The sequence below is a fragment of the Melospiza georgiana genome, chromosome 26 (assembly GCF_028018845.1).
Source record: "Melospiza georgiana isolate bMelGeo1 chromosome 26, bMelGeo1.pri, whole genome shotgun sequence".
Taxonomy (NCBI): Eukaryota; Metazoa; Chordata; class Aves; order Passeriformes; family Passerellidae; genus Melospiza; species Melospiza georgiana.
This window is the reverse complement of record NC_080455.1, coordinates 7019203-7031743: the sequence shown is the minus strand read 5'-3', so window position 1 is coordinate 7031743 and position 12541 is coordinate 7019203. Positions and strand designations below refer to the sequence as shown.

Below are 12541 nucleotides of genomic sequence, written 5' to 3'. Positions count from 1 at the left end.
AAGGCACCCCCCTCACCCCTGCCCTGCCCACTCCCCTAATTTATGGCAGCACCCCAAAGTGGGCCCGGGGGGAGGAGGAGGAAGAGGAGGAGGGGGAGGGCTGGGGGCTGCGCTCACCTCCGGCCCTAATGGGGAACACATGGCAGGACCCCGGCGGGGGAAGGGGGGGTCTCGCTGTCCCGGCTCAGCCCTGAGGGTGCCCTGGGGCCGGACAGAGGGGCTGGGGGTGCTGGGGGGCGCAGCCCGTGCCCCCCCCCCCCCCCCCCGGGCAGAGAGCGGGGCCTCTCCTCGCCCGCCACTTTATTCATCTTATTAATCAAAGGAACCGAGCAGGGCCGGGCCGGCGGGGCCGCGCTCCCCTTCCCCCTCCTGGAGCCCCGCCAGCCCCGGGTCCGGCACCGCTGAGGAACGGCCGGTGAACGGGGCAGGCTGGGGCTGTCACCGTAAATCAGAGCCGCAGCCCGAGCCCCGGGGCACCGGGAGCCTCCCTCCGGTGGGCACCGCTCCCCTGCACCTGCCCGCGCTCCGCCCGCTCACCTTTCCATGGAAAAAAGCCTTTCCCAGGCTAAACCCTCCGAGCTGGCCAAGCCTGGCTGCCCTCCCTCCTCCCCTCTCCAGAAACACTCGATGCCTCTCGCATTTATCACTACTGACCTACATTTCCCTGCCGGAGCCTTTCGGGGAGCCGCGGGCTCTCCCCACACTGTCTGGGGCGTCCCCGCGGTCCCTTCGCTCCGCGTCCCAGCCCTGCACAGCCCATCCCTCGTGCTCAAGCACCCTCTCGACATTTTTGCCCTCCTCTGGAGCTGCTCAGACTCCGCCGCGGGGCTGTTTGTGCTTCCCAAAGCAAACAGAGGCGGGAAGGTGCGGCCGCCCCGAGGATGCTCTGCAGGGAAAGGGTGCGGGGGGGCGGCAGGGAAGGGGTTAAGCGGGTTATAAATTACCCATGGATGTGGAAATGTGACTGAGAGGAATAGAAAGCAAACTCTGCCTGCTGGATTCTTAGCATTTCTTGCCTCTTTATTTTTCCCCCAGGTCACTTTAAAAGGATGCAGGCAGTGGAGGCAGCTCCGCTGCGCCTCTCCTCCCGCTTTTCCCGGGGTTTGGGGTTTTTTTTTTCTTGTTTGTTTTTTACACCCTGGCCCTTGAGCCAGATGCTGTCTGCGTCCAAGGATTTTATGGAGTGAGCTCTGGCTGGGAAATCAAGTAATTAGATTAATTCGGGGCCCTGGTGACACACGATGGAGGGAGGCGGGAAGGTGGCGGCCGGTGGGAAGCTGGACCGAGGATGCTCAGGCGGCTTTGGGGACGTCCCCAGGGCCACCCGGGCAGAGCAGAGCGTTCGTGGCCGGGCCTGGGCCCCACGGGCAGATCCCGCACGGAGCGGGGCACAGAGGCCCTGGGAACGGAGCCGCGCCGGGGGCGCAGCGGGACCGCCCGGCCTCGGGGGACGCCGAGAGCCCGGCCGGGGCCAGAGGGGGCTCGGGCTGGATCCTGGGGGTCACAGGGGTCTCGGGCTGGATCCTGGGGGTCACAGGGGGCTGGATCCTGGGGGTCAGAGGGGGCTCGGGCTGGATCCTGGGGGGCAGAGGGGGCTCGGGCTGGATCCTCGGGGTCACAGGGGGCTCCGGGCTGGATCCTGGGGGGCAGAGGGGGCTCGGGCTGGATCCTGGGGGTCAGAGGGGGCTCCGGGCTGGATCCTGGGGGTCAGAGGGGGCTCCGGGCTGGATCCTGGGGGTCACAGGGGGCTCCGGCTGGATCCTGGGGGTCAGAGGGGGCTCCGGGCTGGATCCTGGGGGTCAGAGGGGGCTCGGGCTGGATCCTGGGGGTCACAGGGGGCTCGGGCTGGATCCTGGGGGTCAGAGGGGCTGGATCCCGCCCCGGCGGTGCCTGTGAGCGCGGCCCGTGGGCCGGAGGGAGCGGCTTTAAAGGTCACTGGCAAAGGGCAGCGCTGAGCGGCCGCCGCTGACTCAGAGCGGCTCGGCCACCTCCGGCTGCTCCCGGGCGGGTCCCGGCGCTGCCCGCGCTTGGGGACGGCTGTGCCCTCGCCCTGGCCCCGTGCCGCAGGTGCTGCGTGAGCTGCCAGGTCCCTGTGCCACCTGGGGTGACACCTGGGGTGACACCAGTGGGGACCGACACTGCCCTCCCACCGCCGCCGTCCCTCCACCTTCCCCCTGCACCCCAAGCCGCCTTCCGATGGTGCCTGTGCCACCCAGAGCCACCCATGTCCCCAGGGCGGAGTCACCCCCTCCCCGGGATCCCACCCGCGCCCCGGCTCCCCAAAACCCCCCAAAATCGGGGTGCTCGCTGGGCAGCCCGGCCAGGGGGGCAGCAAACGGGGGGGAAGGCTCCGGGCAGTGCCGGTGGGCAGCGGGGGTGGCCGCAGCCCCCATCCCGCTCCAGAGGGGAATTTCTCCTTTCCGCAGCCCCCATCCCGCTCCAGAGGGGAATTTCTCCTTTCCGCAGCCCCCAGCCCGGCTCCAGAGGGGAATTTCTCCTTTCCGCAGCCCCCAACCCGCTCCAGAGGGGAATTTCTCCTTTCCGCAGCCCCCATCCCGCTCCAGAGGGGAATTTCTCCTTTCCGCAGCCCCCAGCCCGCTCCACAGTGGGAATTTCTCCCTTTCCGCAGCCCCCATCCCGCTCCAGAGGGGAATTTCTCCTTTCCGCAGCCCCCAGCCCGCTCCACAGTGGGAATTTCTCCTTTCCGCAGCCCCCAGCCCGCTCCAGAGGGGAATTTCTCCTTTCCGCAGCCCCCAGCGCTGCCCCGGTCCCCGCGCGGTTTCCCGGGGCGCGGGCCGTGGGTCGGGACCGCGGGCGGCCGCCGGCCCCGGGGCAGCCGTGATTCACTCGGCCAGACCGCGGCCGCTGGGGCTGAAGTTTCTCAGGCTGGGTGGCTCCCGGAGCCTGACATTTTTGGGAAATTTCAACAAAAACAGTTCAGAAGCTTCCAAAAAACAGGACGATGGGAAAAGGCATTGTTCGGGCTCCCTCCCCCTCTCGGTTTTTATTGTGTTTTTTAATCTCTGCGATCCCTGGTGCTGCCCAACGCCTCGGAGCCCCACGCGGTGTCACCCCCCGGCCCCGAGCCCACGGGGCAGCCCGGGCCACCCGCGTGTCGCCTGCCACCCTCCGTGCCCATAGCGGGCAGGGAGCGGGGTCCCCTCTCCTCCCAGCCGGGGACACGCAGCGGCCTCGCCGTGGCCGGGACCCGCTGTCCCGGGGGTCTCTGAGCTGCCCGGGGGTCTGCACAGCTCCCGGTGCCGCCGAGACCCCGGGCGGGGGCACGGGGGGATGCCCGAGTGGGTGGCTTTGTCCCGGTGCTGGCGGCACTACCGGACACGCCACCGCCCCCGGGGACAAACGCAGCCCCAGCCTGGGGGAACTCGGGGTGTTTTTTCCACTTCCTTGGGGTTTTGAGGAGGAAAGCCCCGAGATGATGGATTCGATAGAAAACACGGGGATTTGTGGGATGATGTTCCTGTTTCCAGCCCAGAAATAAGCAACAGCCGGGGTTTGGATCCCGGCGGGGCTCGGAGCGTGGGGAAGCCGCGGGGGGGGGCGCGATCGGCGGCGAGCGCGGCCCCGGGGGCGCGGGAGGGTCCCGTGAGTCACCCGTGGGCCGGCGGCCCCGGAGCGGCTCTTACTCACCTACCGGGGGGGTCGGGGGGAGCGGGACGCGGCCCCGGGAGGGCGGGGGGGCCCGGCATCCCGCGGCGGCGGCGGGCACCGGGCGGGGGCCGCTCCCGGGGCCGGTACCGGAGCGGGACGATGGCGGGGGGGGGTGGCGGGGCCGGTGGCTTTCTGCCCCCCCGGGGGCGGTCCCGGGGCGGGGCCAGGGCGGCAGTTGGGGCTTTGGTAACCGGGGGTTGCTCAGACTTGCTCGGGACTTCCCCGGACGTGCCGGTGCGCTCCGCCGCCCCGGGCACCGACGGGCACCGGAGCAGGCCATGCCGCCGCCGCCGCCGCTCGCGATGCTGCCGCTGCTGCTGCTGCTCCTGCCGCGCCTGCCCCGCGCCGAGCCGCTCTCCTGTGAGTACCGGCGGCCCCGGCGGCTCCCGCAAGGTGGGCGCGGGCGGGCGGGGGTCCCGTCGGGGCCCCCCGGGGCTCTCCCGTCCGGGCCCGGCCCCGGCGTGCGGAGCCCCCCGAGGTTCCGCCGCTGCTTCCCGCGTGTCCCGTTCCCCCCAGCGCTGCCGGGATGCGGAGCCCCCCGGGGCTGTCCGCTCCTCTCCGTGCGCCGCGTCCCCCCCGGCCCCGGGATGCGGAGCGGTCCCGGGCGCACCTCGGGGCTGCGCTCGCCGGAGGACGAGGAGGAGGAGGAGGAGGAGGAGGAGGAGGACGGGGACCCCCCCGCGGAGGGCAGCCGGGACCCCCCCTCCCCTCCCGACAGGCAGCCGGGATCCCCCATCCCCGACCCCCCCCGCCCCTTGCCCGCAGAGAACAATGGAGGAACCTTTGAGCGCTGCCCCCCATCCCCGAGAGCAGCGAGGAGAGCCCCCCTGGCCCGGAGCAGCGAGTGCTCCCTCTCCCCACGGAGAGCGGGGACCCCGAGGGGGCCGCTCCCCCTGTCCCCCCCCCCGCCGTGCAGCCCCCCCTGCCGCAGAACAATGCGGCTCCATTCCCCACCCAGGACAATGGAAACCCCCGGCCTCGGCCCGGAGAACAATAGCGAACCCCTTCCCCACGCGACCCCCCGGCAGCCCCGGGAGCCACCGACCCCCTCTGCCCCCCCCAAAGCCTCTGAGAGCCCCCTCCCCCTGCCGAGAACAACGGGGTCCCCCCTTCCCCCGGAGAGCCGCCCCCATCCCAGAGAACAATGAAGCCCCTTTTCCCACCCAGGACAACCAGGATCTCCCTCCCCGCCCCACGGAAAACAACGACCCCCCCCCAAAAAAAAAATAAAATGCCCCTGGGGGCCCCTCGGTGATGCCCAGTTTGGGGGCCCCACCGGCGGTGGCAGGGCCGGGAGGTGCCACCTGTGGGCTGGGCTGCGGGGCGGCCTCGGCCCCGCGGGGACCGGGGTCCCCCTGGCCATGGGGGGACACGCGGGGATCGGGGTCCCGACCCTTCCCCACAGAGCCCCAAACCCGACCGAGCCCCGGTCCCGCTCCCGGCCGCTGCCCCCGCTGCAGCCCGGGGAGGGCGAGGTCCCGCTGCCCGCTGCCCGCTCCTCTCCCCGCTCCTCTCCCCGCTGCCCGCTGCCCGCTCCCCGCCGCAGGAAAGGAAGTTCGGCTTCCTCCCTATGATGGGAATTTCTCAGGGCCGTGGATGTTCTCCGCTCCGACGGGCCAACGGGACCCGCCGCAAGCGGCACCGCTCGCCCGCCCGGCGGCTCCCGCGTCCCCTCCCCGGCCACCGGCGCGGAGTCCCGACCCAGCCCCGTCCTTGGCGGGGAGCCTGAGGGCGCTCACTGGGGCAGGAGCTGCTGGAGCCATGGGGTGGGCAGGAGGAACGCTCCAAAACCCCTCCGTTAGCGAGAGCGGCCAGTCCCGGTGCCCGCCCGGTGCCCGCCCGGTGCCCGCCCGGTGCCCGCCCGGTGCCCGGAGGGGCTGATCCCGCCGGGAGCCGCCCGACGCCACGGCCGGACCCTCGGTGGGGCCGAGCCCGCACCTTTCCCCCCCGACCCCCATTTCCCCCTCCCCACGGGGTCCGGGGCAGCGCTGCCCCCTCGACGGGCGGCGCTGGCGAAGGCGAAGCCAAATCTCCTTTTAGAGAGCGAAAGTTTCCCCTCGGTGCAGCTCGGCCGCGCTGGAATGCCTGGGCTTTTTATAAATCCCTCCTCGAGCCCAGGGATGGGCACGAGAAATGCCAGGCGGGGATGAGAAAGGGGAAAAAACCACTGGAGAGCAGGGTAGAAAAGAGGGATAAAGCATTTCTGGGTACCGTGTCTGCCCGCAAACCTCGCTGCTCGAGTGTTAGAGGAGCTCAAACTACACATATATATTTAATTTTATTTTTCCTGTGGAATTCAGAGCTTCCCAAATTCCCTTTTGTTCTTCAGGGCAATTATTTCTATTTTCCTTTAACCCCCTGCACAGCTCAATAAATCTTTTTTAACTGCGTGATCTCTGACACTTATCGGAGCTTTTTTTTTTTTTCCTCCCCCCTTTTCTTTGCCAACCCCTTAAAACTCCGATATAAAACCAAAATGAAATCCGGCCCTTCGGAAGAAAAGCATAAACGTTCCCGACACCTTGGAAATGTGGTTTTACTTTATAGCATTACTTAGCACCTGATCAGCATTTTTTTTTTTGCAATAGAGAAGCCATAAAACCCCCGAGCAGGTATTTTCGTTGCAACTTGCACATTCCACAGCCTGCCTGCGTCTCTCCGGCCCTTTCCTCTCCGATCGGAAAACTTCACACTTTTCCCTTTTAAAACACATGTTCGGCGCTGCGGCCGTGCTGAGGGGGTAAAACAATTCCAGGGGGAAAAAAAAATAATATATATATGTATATAATTGGCCCCTCCAGAGGCTCCTGCTTGGAGAAAGGAAAAAAAAAAAACCAAAATCCAGGGAAAAAAAAAATACAGAGAGAGAGAGAGAAAATTGGCCCCTCCAGAGGGTCCTGCTCGGAGGATGGGAAACGTGTCTGTTTTACGGTGCTCGTGCGAGTTTCTGGGGCTGTTTAGATTAAGATTGAGCAGAATCAGGGCTCGGAGCGCTGGGTGTGTTATCGGCAGAGCCGGGCTCGGGGTCGGAGCGGGGTGGGCACAGAGGGGGATGAGATTTGCAGAGGCCTGGCCGCCCTTGGGAAGGGTTTGTTCGGGGGGTGGGATGGATCCATCAGCACCGGGGTACCCCGGAGTCCCCAGCACCGTCCCGCGGGTGTTTGGGGTACCGGGTACCGATCCGGGGGCGCCGCGGGTGCCTGGCACCAATCCCTGCGTATTTGGGGTGCTTTTCCCCGCTGGATTTCCTTCCCCCCCCCTCACCAGCACCCCCAAGCTCGGCGGCAGTTCCTAATTAAGCCTCCCAATTAAGTGAGGAGGATTTGGGAGCGCTAATTGCGGGGCTGGGGGGCGGCCCCGCGCTGGGATCGTGCGGGGATTCGGGAGCGCCCGGAGGGAGCCGGGGCGGGCGGCGGGCGCTGAAAGCCGATCGGGGCCCGGGGCTCGCCGGGGCCGGGAGGTCGCGGCACTTTCCGGGAGGTAATTGGGGAATATTAGCCCGGCGCGTGCGGATGGAGCCGATAAGGGCTGGCGGACACGGAGCGGCGGGGCCGGGGCAGCCGAGGGGGCCGGGGTCAACCGGGACGGGAATCTCCCCCCGTGGAGGGGCTCCCCCAGCCTGGGCACACCCAGGGTGTAGAGGGGATTGGGGAGGGGTCCTTGGATGGGAATTTCCCCCCGTGGAGGGGCTCCCCCAGCCTGGGCACACCCGGGGTCTTGAGGGGATTGGGGAGGGGTCCCAGGATGGGAATTTCCCCCCATTGAGGGGCTCCCCCAGCCTGGGCACACCCGGGGTGTCGACGGGAGAACAGTGGGGTTGGGGAGGGGTCCTTGGATGGAATTTCCACCCATGGAGGGGCTCCCCCAGCCTGGGCACACCCGGGGTGTCGAGGGGATTGGGGAGGGGTCCCAGGATGGGAATTTCCCCCCATTGAGGGGCTCCCCCAGCCTGGGCACACCCAGGGTGTTGAGGGGAGAGCGATTTGGGAGCACATGGTGAGGATGAGGAGGGAGCTCTTGGGAAGCGCTTCTCACCCCTGGGCGAGGTGATCCGGGGGGAAATGCCGGAGCTTGGCAGTGTTGGAAAATCCCCTCGAATTTTCTTTTTTTTGTGAAATCCTTTTGTCGCGGAAAAACTTCCGAAAGGCTGCAAGCCAGCCCCGCCCCAGCCCTGGGGAGAATAAAGATAAAAAGTGGATAGGAAAAGTATTTTTAAAGTTCTGAAATAGATGCAGATATAAAAATAGATATAAAATGTTTTAGATATAAAATGTAGATATAAAAGTAGGTGTAAAGAGTATTTAAATAGATAAAAAATAGGTGTGTATTGAGATACAGAATAGATACAAAGCGTATTTAAAGAGATATAAAAGATATAAAATGTCTTTAGGTATAAATGTGCAGAAGTAAAGAATAGATATGAAACACATTTAAACCAATGTAAAATAGAAACCAGTGTCTTTAAATAGATGTAAAATGGAAACCAGTGTGTTAAATTGATATAAAATAGATATGGGATGATTTAAATCTATATAAAATAGATGTGTGATTTCAATCAGTATAGGCTCGCGATGATTTACATCGATTAAAACAGCTAAACGACGTATTTAAATTAACACAAAACACATACGATGATTTAAATTGATATAGACGCGACGATTTAAATTGATGCAAAACAGCAAAACAATGCACTTAAACAGATATAAATGAGCACAGAGGAGACATCGAGGCCTTTAAATCAATGGAAAGCAGACGAGCAGACACACTTGCGCAGCTCTAACCTGCCCAGCTCAGCGCCAAGCCCCCATAACCGATTTCCCCGCTCTGTCTCCGGCTGCAGACCCCGCCGTGATCTCCCCGCAGGACCCCACGCTGCTCATCGGCTCCTCGCTGGTGGCCACGTGCACGGTGAGCCCGGACACGCGGCTGCGGGCCGAGGATCTGTACTGGACCCTCAACGGGCGGCGCCTCCCGGCCGCCTCCTACGCCGCGCTGGGCCCCTCCACGCTCAGCGTGGCCCTGGCCCGCCTCAACGGCTCCAGGCAGCAGTCGGGGGACAACCTGGTGTGCCACAGCAGAGACGGCGGCATCCTGGCCGGCTCCTGCCTCTATGTTGGATGTACGTGGGTGCTGCCGCGCCGCGGTGGGGTCTGGTCAATGTGTGCTGGGGTCTGGTCAATGTGTGCTGGGGTCTGGTCACTCTGTGCTGGGGTGTGGTCACTCCATACTGGGGTCTGGTCACTCCGTACTGGGGTCTGGTCACTCCATACTGGGGTCTGGTCACTGTACTGGGGTCTGGTCACTCTGAATTGGGGTCTGGTCACTCCGTTCTGAGGTCTGGTCACTCCATACTGGGGTCTGGTCACTCTGTGCTGGGGTCTGGTCACTCCGAATTGGGGTCTGGTCACTCTGTGCTGGGGTCTGATCACTGTACTGGGGTCTGGTCACTCCGAATTGGAGTCTGGTCACTCCGTGCTGAGGTCTGGTCACTGTACTGGGGTCTGGTCACTCTGAATTGGGGTCTGGTCACTCTGAATTGGGGTCTGGTCACTTCATACTGGGGTCTGGTCACTCTGAATTGGGGTCTGGTCACTCTGTGCTGGGGTCTGATCACTGTACTGGGGTCTGGTCACTCTGAATTGGGGTCTGGTCACTCCGTTCTGAGGTCTGGTCACTCCATACTGGGGTCTGGTCACTCTGAATTGGGGTGTGGTCACTCTGTGCTGGCGTGTGGTCACTCCATACTGGGGTTTGGTCACTCTGTGCGGGGGTCTGGTTACTTTGCTGGAGCATGGTCACTCTGTACTGCGGTGTTGTCACTGTGCCAGGGTCTGGTCACTGTGTACTGGGGTCTGGTCACTGTGTACTGGGGTCTGGTCACTCTGTACTGGGGTCTGGTCACTCTGTGTCAGGGTTTGGTCACTCTGTGCCGGGATCTGGTCACTCTGTGTCAGGGTTTGGTCACTCTGTGATGGGGTCTGGCTGCTCTGTGCCAAGGTCTGGTCACTGTGCTGGGGTTTGGTCATTCTGTGTCAGGGTTTGGTCACTGTGTGCCAGGATTCGGTCATTCTGTGCTGAGGTCCAGCCTCTCTGTACCAGAGTCTGGTCACTGTCCTGGGATCCTGCCACCCTGTGCCAGGGTCCATCTCTGTGCCAGGGTCCAGCTGCTCTGTACGGGGGTCTGGCCAGCACTGGGATGCGCCTCCCCCATGGGGGAGAATCCGGGGATCCCCAGGGAGGAATCAGCGTGCTGGTTCTCACCAAAGCGTGCCAGGAGCTGCTCTGGTGGAGCCCTGACCCGCGCGCAGCTCTGTTTCGGCAAAGCCTCGGTTAAAACGCGCTTGTCCGAACCAATAATCGTAAGATTTTATCTCGGGCTATTTTAAGGCCGATGCTCTGTCCCAGGAATACGGAATCGGAACGGGGAATGCAGCTCGGGTTTGTTTTTTGGGTCGCTACACATTCCCGGGAACACAGAGGCTCAGCTGGGAACGCAGCTTGGACTTGGGGCTTGTGTCTCCGTGGCTGGAAAAAAACAGCTCTGGGACCTCTTGTTCTTTGGGTTTTGTCTCTGCCAGTACCCCCAGAGAAACCAGTCAACATCACTTGCTGGTCCAAAAACATGAAGGACCTGACCTGCAAGTGGGCGCCAGGGACAGAAGGGGAGACCTTCCTGCACACCAACTACACCCTCAAGTACAAGCGCAGGTGGGTGCTCACCTTCATCCCCGTTGTTGTTAAAAACTTTGGGGTGGGATTTAATGGGAAACAGGGAAGGGCAGCTCGATGCCTCCTGGCTGGCCCCTGCTTTGCTGGGATGAGTCTCCTCATGGAGCTGGGGAGGGTGAGGAGAAGCTGCTGTGGGCCTGGGTGAGTTGGGAATCACTGAGTGAACCACGGGGTCAGTCCCCCAATTCTGGCAGCGTGGAAAAACCAAAAAGTGACCCACGGGAGCATGGGGGAGCGGTGCCAGCACCTCACCCATCGCCTGCCCGCAGGTGGTACGGCCAGGACAACACCTGCCAGGAGTACCACACGGCCGGCACCTACTCCTGCCACATCCCCAAGGACCTGGCCCTCTTCACGCCCTACGAGATCTGGGTGGAGGCCTCCAACCGCCTGGGGGTGGCCGTGTCTGACGTGGTCATGCTGGACATCCTGGACGTGGGTGAGCCGCGGGTGTCCCCGCCGTGCCGGTGCCGGTGACCCTGCGGGGAACGGCCGGCCGGGCTGGGCTGGGCGAGGGCAGCAGGAAATGGGCGATATGTGAGCAGAATTGCTCCTAATCGAGTTAGGCTGTTTGCTCCGAGTCGCTCCCACATCCGCGGCTCCTTAACCCTCGCGGCCCCGCGGCGCTGCCCGCCGTGCCCCGGGCCAGCCCTGCCGTGTCCCCGCAGTCACCACGGACCCTCCGTCCGACGTGCACGTCAGCCGGGTGGGCGACCTGGAGGACCAGCTGAGCGTGCGCTGGAGCTCCCCGCCGGCGCTCAAGGATTTCCTCTTCCAAGCCAAGTACCAGATCCAATACCGGGTGGAGGACAGCTCCGAGTGGAAGGTGCGTGGGCACGGTCTGGGCACAGCGCGGGTGGGCGAGGGTGCGGGCGCTGCCATCTCGTCCCTCTGCAGGTGGTGGACGATGTGGGCAACCAGACCTCGTGCCGCCTGGCCGGCCTGCGCCCCGGCACCGTCTACTTCGTCCAGGTGCGCTGCAACCCCTTCAGCATCTACGGCTCCAAGAAGGCCGGCATCTGGAGCGACTGGAGCAACCCCACGGCCGCCTCCACGCCTCGCAGCGGTGAGTGCGGCCGGCAGCGCTCCCCGGTGCCGCCGGTGCCTCCCCGAGCCCCCGGGGAATGTGCTGGGGCCCTGCCCCGCTCCATGCCCCGCACCCAGATCTCCTGCAAAGGAGCCAGATTGGAGCTCGGCTTTCCCAGCCGGGAGCCCGAACCTGCTCGGGTTCCTCTCCCCATTCACGGCACGGTGGCCATGGGGGGGTCGAGGCGCGTCCCCCCGTGTGCCACCGCCCCCCTTGTCCCCGCAGAGCGAGTGGCGGGGGGCTGCGACCCCAAAGGCGGGGAGCAGAACACGACGCTGCGGCGGGAGCTGAAGCAGTTCTTCGGCTGGGTGAAGAAACACGCCTACGGCTGCTCCAACCTCGGCATCAAGCTCTACGACCAGTGGCGCGTGTGGCTGCAGAAATCGCACAAAACACGCAACCAGGTAGGTAAGGAGCCTTTCGCACTTCTTCTCCCCGGCCGGGTGGGGACGCGGGGTGACCCCCCACGCCAGGGATGCTGGGGGGTGACGCCGACCCCGGGGCGACGCGGGGCTCCGCTCCTCTCCGCAGGTCCTTCCCGGCGATAAGCTGTAGCCCGCGGGGGACCGAGCGCCGGCAGGATGGCACGGGGCGCCCGGCGCCCACCCGGGACCGCCCGCGCCCGCCCCGGCCCCGCCGCGGGGGCGCCGGGAGGCGGCCGGGGCGCAGCGCGGCCCCGCAGCCCTGGGGAGCGGGGTGGGGAGAGCTCGGGGGGCCGGGCTGGCCCAGCCCCGGGGGCTCGGCGGCACCGCGGCCCTGCGGCGGCGAGGGGAGCCCGCAGCCCTGCCCGGCCGGGGGAGGCACCGCGGGGCCTTGGCTCCGCCAGCCCGAGCCGCCCCTGGCATGAACGGGGCGCCGGGCGCTTCCCAGGGCACCCCACCCTCGCCGCAGCTCCCCCCGGGAAGCGATTTTGGCCTTTTCCTCGCCAGGGTCCCACGTGCGAGCACGCGGAGGGGTCCGTCCCCAGGGAGCCACGCGGGCTGATTGGAGGCTGCTGGGGTTTGCCCAGTGCCTGCTCCGGTTTTGATTCAAACCAGCCTTATTTTGGTTCCATTT

General features: G+C 65.0%; 1 protein-coding gene across 1 annotated transcript; it reads left to right on the top strand.

Moving 5' to 3' along the window:
- The first annotated feature begins 3947 nt into the window (after window positions 1–3947).
- Window positions 3948–12332, top strand: CRLF1 (cytokine receptor like factor 1). The gene is made up of 8 exons (XM_058040783.1): window positions 3948–4029; window positions 8510–8788; window positions 10248–10377; window positions 10668–10837; window positions 11067–11224; window positions 11296–11464; window positions 11711–11900; window positions 12017–12332. The coding sequence occupies exons 1-8, from the start codon at window positions 3948–3950 to the stop codon at window positions 12330–12332; spliced, it is 1494 nt and encodes a 497-aa protein (XP_057896766.1).
- Window positions 12333–12541: the final 209 nt, after the last annotated feature.